The sequence below is a fragment of the Callorhinus ursinus genome, unplaced genomic scaffold (genome assembly GCF_003265705.2).
Source record: "Callorhinus ursinus isolate GAN/ISIS: 27379988/994484 unplaced genomic scaffold, GSC_fseal_2.0 scaffold10, whole genome shotgun sequence".
In the NCBI taxonomy this organism is placed as follows: Eukaryota; Metazoa; Chordata; class Mammalia; order Carnivora; family Otariidae; genus Callorhinus; species Callorhinus ursinus.
This window is the reverse complement of record NW_027397072.1, coordinates 70,916,897-70,924,299: the sequence shown is the minus strand read 5'-3', so window position 1 is coordinate 70,924,299 and position 7,403 is coordinate 70,916,897. Positions and strand designations below refer to the sequence as shown.

General features: G+C 35.8%; 1 protein-coding gene across 24 annotated transcripts in view; it reads right to left on the bottom strand.

Annotated features, from left to right (window-relative positions):
• Positions 1-416: 416 nt before the first annotated feature.
• NRXN1 (neurexin 1) overlaps positions 417-7,403 on the bottom strand; it is a 1,133,502-nt gene continuing 1,126,515 nt past the window's right edge. For all 24 annotated transcript variants that reach the window (XM_073897720.1, XM_025868729.2, XM_073897726.1 and 21 more), the window contains one exon: positions 417-4,423. In XM_073897720.1, the coding sequence (XP_073753821.1) occupies positions 4,116-4,423 (308 nt within the window). In that variant the 3' untranslated portion in view covers positions 417-4,115. The remainder of the gene's footprint in view (positions 4,424-7,403) is intronic.

Genomic DNA, 7,403 nt, shown 5'->3' with positions numbered 1-7,403 from the left:
TTTCATATATTTTAAGGTATTTTAAGGTAAGCTACACTGCATAGCCTTTAACTTACACATTAAGAAGAGGTAGATTGTCTCCCCATTATATTTAAAGGGTTTATGAGTTAGTAAGAAATAACACATGTCTAGAACAAGGTAGGCATAAAATGGATTAAGCACTCGTGCTCAAACCTTTTCCTGTGAAAAAGGAGAAAAAGACCGAACTCATGCTTTTCTATCAGATTATTCTCAAAGGCCAGAGTTTTAAATCAGTTGCCAACTGTGGGACTGAAACTTACAGAAAGTAACTGATGGGTCATCTCATTTCCACAGTGACTTTGCTTTTGCAGAAAAAAAAAAATTGTGAGAGATGAAAAAGTATATTCCTTTACACACTTGTCTTTTGCACTTTTATTTTTCAAATAGCACAACCTGAGCAAACATTTTTGACATGTTTTCTTGAATTCATTAATCTTATGGAAACTAATAGTACACAAGTAGCCACCTTTTCTTTGCACTTAGTTGTGCAAGGCACGTTAGTTCTCATTATCCTTACTATCCTATGAGGTTGGTATTATCCTTAATTTACTAATGAGAAAAGTGAGAGAAATCAGGTAACCTGGAGCTAGTAAATGATAGTATTGGAATTTAATCACATATTTACTTGAATTATACTGCTTTTCATAGAGAAAATCATATGCATGAAATCAGCATCTTCCTGTTGTTTTTAACTACTTTTTAAGAGTTTGCAGTTTCCTGGAGAGCACGATGAACAGATGTAAACAAAGGTACATTCCGTGGCTGTATCTTTAAGTCTATGAATGTAGATGTGCTTAATGAATATTAAAACCCAGAAAAATAGAGGTGGAACTCTTATTCTGCTTGTCTAAAGGGCAGGTTTTCCCTTCAAGTTCAGTCTTCCTTACTGGGCCACTTTGTCCCAAAATGGTGCCGCATATATTTTCTTAAAATCAATAAATCCACAGTTGTATTAAGAAATATTTTATTAACAAAACAGTAAATTCCACTTGCTTAGCATTTCCAATAATGGATAAATTGGCCTTGCAACAGAAAAAAAAAAACAAAACAAAACCCTTAGATACCCAATCACACAAAGCACTAGAAGGGTAGGGTCATGTGGTCTTTTTTTGATGTCTTGGGGATTGACCACCTCACACATTATTGTAGTATTTTTTTTTTAAAGGCAACACATTACATGGATAAAAAAGAAGCGTACTCAATCAGAAAAGTTACAGTCTAGAGATGTAATTGAATTTATGCCAGGTAGTGTCAAATCCTGTTAACTGCAAACTATTCATGGAACCCTGATACATTTGGTATAAAGATACTTGGGATCTTATTCATGTCTTTTTTTTCTCTCTAGCTCATGTTCCTCTTTCTTTCTCCATTCAAAAAGGAAGAAGAAAAAAAGAAAAAAATTGCTCGATTTTGTGTAGGCCAATAACATTAGAAGTATTTTTACTGATAATATTAGATTATATCATTGCATGAAATTTTAAAATTTATGCTGGAAAGAAACAATGAAATCAATCCCAAACAACATGCTTCATAGATATACTGCTTAAAAATACCATTATTTATTTCATCATTTTTTAGACTCTTTCCAGATGGAAACTAGTTCGAGTTCAGTAGATCATATGGAAAAGCAACCATTTCTTTTTAAAACCTCAAGATGTAAATTAGTGGTTTTATATTTACCTTCTTATTTCACTGGCTTTCCCTGAGTAAGACTGAACAAGAGGAAAAAAAAAAAAGACATGAATTCTTTAAGCTAGCAAATTAAAAAAAAGAAGAAAATCTGAAACACAAGTTATGGATACTAAATTTTAGTTTTAAACCTCTACTTTCTGGGTCAGGAAAAGCCTTTAAGACTTTTCACACACCACAATTACTTGGCAACCGTAGACAGTGGTGATTCGCTATGAATTATACTTATTTCTAAGGTGCTGTATGTCTGAAATCCAGGCCACTTCTTGGCTTTTTTCATCATCTTAAGTATCACAAAACCTGTTTTGCATTTTTTGCCTTTGCTGATTAAAGCTAATTGTAAAGGTATTCTCTTTTATGAAATCCAGTATCATTCTTTTAGGATGGGTTAATGTAATGTGACCAATTTTCACTGAGGCATCATCTTCCAATCTAATAATGCATTTCCTTTGCATTGCCTGCTCATATTAATAATTTATTGCTATGAACATCGTTGAAACAATATGCAAAAACAAGTGTATAGTCTATACTTTTCTATTACTTAATGTGTATTAAACTAAAACTATATTTAATGATATATATGTAAAACCAGAAAAGTTAAAATATGGACAATAATCAACAAATAGAGAATGATTTTTTTAGATGGATAGAATACAGAATCAAAATTACTGAAAATACTTTCTTAGTTGAGAAAATGTTTACTTTCCAAAGTGTTTATCATGCACATCAGGTTCAGGGATACTATATATATATATATATATATATATATATATATATATATATATGAAACAAAGTTTTTAATTGCAGCAGCCAGGGTTAAGGTATAGATTAACCAATTTTGCTTCTGTAACCTCCCCCACATAATGGTTCATATTCATGCAGCAATATACCATTGATAATCTATTTGATAAGAAAAGGTTCCGTTTCATTAGGGACTAAAATATTCTCAGGGTTTCCTGGGAGCATGATCTCAATGAAGCAAATCACCCCATCTGTCATCAATACCTTGGCACAACTATCTTCCTTCCTTCCTGCTTTTCAATTTGTCAGTAAACATTTGCTGTTATATATATATACGCTCGGGTTTTCCATCATATCTGATGGATTCCTCTGGATTGGTGTGTGTGTGTGTGTGTGTGTGTGTGTGTGTGTGTGTGTGTGTGTGATTGTAAATGATGAAAGTATGTGGAAAATGTGAATATTGGGGAGAGAAAAGATTATAAGATACATATGTATATATTTTACCTTCTAATTCACACCTTTCATACAAGTACTAAAACTTAATTGCAACAGAATGAAGGCTGTACATGTTAGGAAAAAAAAGTAGCTGAGTCTTTTTATATACATTCATACATATCTTCCTTAGAATAAACACTACATTGTATTTTTTTTTAAAAAAAGTAATTGTGGCAATTTATAATGGTGGCAAAAAAAACCAAAACAACCCTGAAATAATTGTTGCTCTGATGTCATAAAACTCCCTATACTTAGCAACACTTATAACATTGAATTTACCAAAAATGGCTGAAGAGCAGAGATATATTTTGCAATTTCTATACAACAGGCTATAAAACGTCACTTATCACAGTCCAGAAAGCACACAGAGATGGATTTTATATAAACATATGTAATAACATATTAAGCGTGCATGAAAATTTCCCAATGATTGCATCTATGCCCTCTTGGTTTTTTCTGTTTGTTTGTTATGAGATTTTAGTGTGAAAATGTGCCTTATATTTCACATTGTTGAAAATAAGGCCTCCATACTTTTTTTTTTTTTTCCCTCACAACCAGAAAGGGGCTTTTTGAATGTGTTCCTACACAAGTCTTCAAAAAAGCCAGCACTTTGTTTTCAAATGCAAGTTCCAACCACCGCTCCAGTTGCACCAGGTGGCAAACCCAAAGGTTTGCAGGTTGGGTCATTCAAAATGACACAGTCTTCTCTGGCAATCGGACTAACTGACTTCTCAGGAAAGCGCTAGCACTTTGGCTAAATCCAGGATCATAGGTAGCTTCTTTTTTTTTTTTTTTTTTTTTGTGGTGTGTGTTGTGTTGTATTAGTGTTGTGCCTTGATGTTGTAATACTCCTTTGCTTTATGAATGCGTGCGGTCATCACTGTCTTTTAGGAGTGTTCCAGCAACATAAAGACAGGCAGAGTAAATGAAAACACTGTGGATGTTAGGGAATTTATTGGCCCCTGTTTTGTTTTTTTTCTTTCTTTTTTTTGGAGAAACAAGAGCATGAGATACTTGTTTTTATTTTTTAAAAACAGTCTTTCCTTCCTGATTGCATTCCCTGTCTTCTTTTGTATGTGCTTCGTAAAAAGGAAAGGAGATAAGTTTATATTATGTCTCAGATAAAATGAAGACTATCTCTATACAAGGGTCTTTTTGGGATCCTGGGATCAGACGTAATACTCTTTATCCTTGTTTTTCTTATTTTTGTTGGCGCTTTTCGCACTGCTGGGTTGTTTCTCCTTTACGACAGCCCCATTGGACTGTGCTGAGTTACTGATGTAGTTTCGACTCTCGTCCACATGGTATGAGCCTTCATCCCGGTTTCTGTACTTGTACATGGCGTAGAGGAGGATGAGGATGCACAGGGCAGCAGCCGCGACGATCCCCACCACCATGCCCGTGGTGCTGCTGGACTCCCGAATCACTTCCGCCGAGCCTGGGTAGGGCTCTCTCCCGCCTGCTCGGGTTGGGTTAGCTGCGGGAAAGAGGGTGAGAAAAACAGCGCGTGACTACGGAGTTCACGGAACGCCCGAGAGCTAGAGTAACACTCACCATCTATTTCCATGCCTAATGGCATAACACCTACTGCCTTAGGAAAAGTCTACTGCTGCTAAATGTAGCAATCCCTATGCCTCGTGGTCACTAAAAACTAGGGACTATGCATCAAAGCATTTGGGGAGAGATTAGTTGCCATCTTTTCTTTCTCACAGACCAGTTTTGTTAACAAGATTTTGTAAGTGCGGCCCCAAGTAAGCTTCATGTAGCTCTTAAGGGCCACGTCGATGTGTCAGGTGAAAACTCATAAACCCGACATGGTAAATAAAATCGTAACGACACTACCTTATAATGTCAGAGGGTATTAATTCAGCAATCAAACTGATGTTCACACAGAACACTTAGGGCTAACTCCAGACTGTGAATTATGATAGCTAAATTCAGTATTACTTTAGAAATCGTATTGTCTCATACAGGAATGAATACAGTACTGAAAAACAGGATAATCCAGGCATTTTGAATAGACTTCTCATGCATGTTTGTAAAAGCGTGATTTTACTTTCATCTTTACAAACTAAGACAAAACGAAATCCTTTTCTTTTGGAGGTTTATTTACTCATATAAGTGTCTATGTATCACTCATTCATTAGCAGTGGTTGAGCGACCACCAAAACTAAATTTGGGAGGGTGAAGTAGGAAAATATTTTTTCTCAATTTTGCAGACTATCTAAATCGGGTATGGGTCAAAATTCAGTACTTAATAGATAATAAAGGACTCGTTAGCATACTTTTCTTCAACCGGCAAAATTATCCTTCAGTCTTTCCAAAGTATAAAGAACGCTCTTCCACGGATACAAGAAACGGGTTAGAGGGTTCACTAATGTCTTCTCCAGAGCATAGTCGGGCACTGAAATTAATGACGGAGAGGAAAAAGTCCTGGGATTTAATTCGTTTATCGTTATAAACTTAATTTAATTTATCCAATGGGGGTTGTGGGGTGGGGAGCAGCTCTTTTACTCTACACAATAAAATTTTTTTTTGAAAAATTTTTAAAGAATAGGAACTGTACAGAGATAAAAATCTGTCCTATCTCTGACCCTCGGGTCATTCTTCTCTGGGGGTTATGTTTTCTTTCTCCGAATCTCTGTCCTCTCCTTGGTCTTACAGAGAAAGGTTACTTTTCAGACGCATCGAATTAAAAATGCTGTAATTTTCAAAATATTATTTTTTGTAAATTATGCAGAATGAATTAAAAGAATCTCAAGGTTGTGTGTATATATCAGATATATGGGTATGTGTATATAAACGGGGTGTGTGTTTATACAGAAAGTGAACAGTTCAAGAAGCCTGAAATTGGCTTTTTACTACTATTAAACATCATTTAGTAGCTCTTTTTTTTAATATTTCTACAAAAGTTCCTATTAAATACTGGTAGTCATTTACCTGCTTTGTCATCCCATTTTCAAACATCACCAAGATTTCTTCTGCATCATGGCGGGGGTCTCTTGCTGTCATTTTCCTTTCCTTCCCCAAATAAAGCCTTACACATAGAGTCACTGACAAAGTAACAGCTCTCAGGCTCAAAGCAGCAATATCCTGTGTTCTGGAGCCACAAAATGTATCAGGTGAAACCTTTCTATGCTGAATATGTCACTGCTGATTTTACAAAAGCCCATGTGATGTTGCTGAATAAAAAGCCCTGTTGTTGCTTCTGTGGCCAAGGTGGAAGGAGACAAAGACATAATCCACAGCATTTGATTTCAGGAAATTAATTTCCTCTCAAGAAGAAGAGAACCTACTGCAGGAAGTCTGTCACTACCTCACAAACCAAAGGCAGCACTTGTTCTTTCAAATACAGCCATCTTTGCCCAAGTCTGCCAATTAGCTCAGCTGCAAACTTGCACTGAAGGACAACTTGTTACTTGCTCATTTGTGGATCATTCTTTTAACGTGGTGTCTTACCCACTACAGTAAAGGATTTTATTTAAATGTTACCTAAATCTTTGCCCCCACCCTGATGGAATGCTCTTATTTTAACATATTTTTCACAATGCTCTCACTTTGTCTGTCAGAGAAGAATAGGGAGAATGGATATAAAATCCTAGTCATATAGTTCACACTAAGAAGACTTGAGGGTTTTAATGAAATGCAGGGTTGAAATGTTCTATACTAAGTATATATGTTCATTTTTTTTCTAGTTATGAACTGGTGTCATAAATGGACTATTTTATCCAAGAGTTTTAATCTTGTTTTTATCTGCTGAAGTATTTCTGATACATGTTCACAACAACCGTGTTTAGTAACACAGCAACAACAAGTTGATGTTAGAACTAGAAGATTCACAGACCAAAGCAAAGCCTCAAGCGCTTCAATTTTGCCATACAGGCATTTGATAAACACCTCCTATCTAAGGAAAATACTCGCCTTTTTTGCAACTCCTGCCAAAATGTTGCTTAAAGTCACATACAGGCCTAAAAATATCTCTGTAACCAATATGTAAATTAAGAGTCTACATACCATTTTTCAAAAATAACTGACCAAAAAATGCCAAAACCCAATGAGGAAACACTATCCTTTTCCCTGATTCACATTTAAAAGTTAATAACCACCATAGGTATTATTATAGGTGTGTTTGCAATATGCAGTTGCTTCCATATCTGAATTATTTAATAATTTTTTTCTGTTTTTCTTCAAATCTGAAGGAGAAGTGACATTTTCCTTAACTTTTGTGCTAAAATCGAAAGTATTTATACACTAAAGGCATCTCTCCCAGATGCACAATAAAAGGCTAGAGAAATCTGGGGCGCCTGGGTGGCTCAAGTCGGTTAAGCTTCTGACTCTTGGTTTCTGCTCAGGTCGTGATCTCAGGGTCCTGGGATCCAGCCCCATGTCGTGCTCAATGCTCAGCACAGAGTCTGCTTCTCCCTCTCCCTCTCTCTCTGTTCCTACCCCCACCCCCA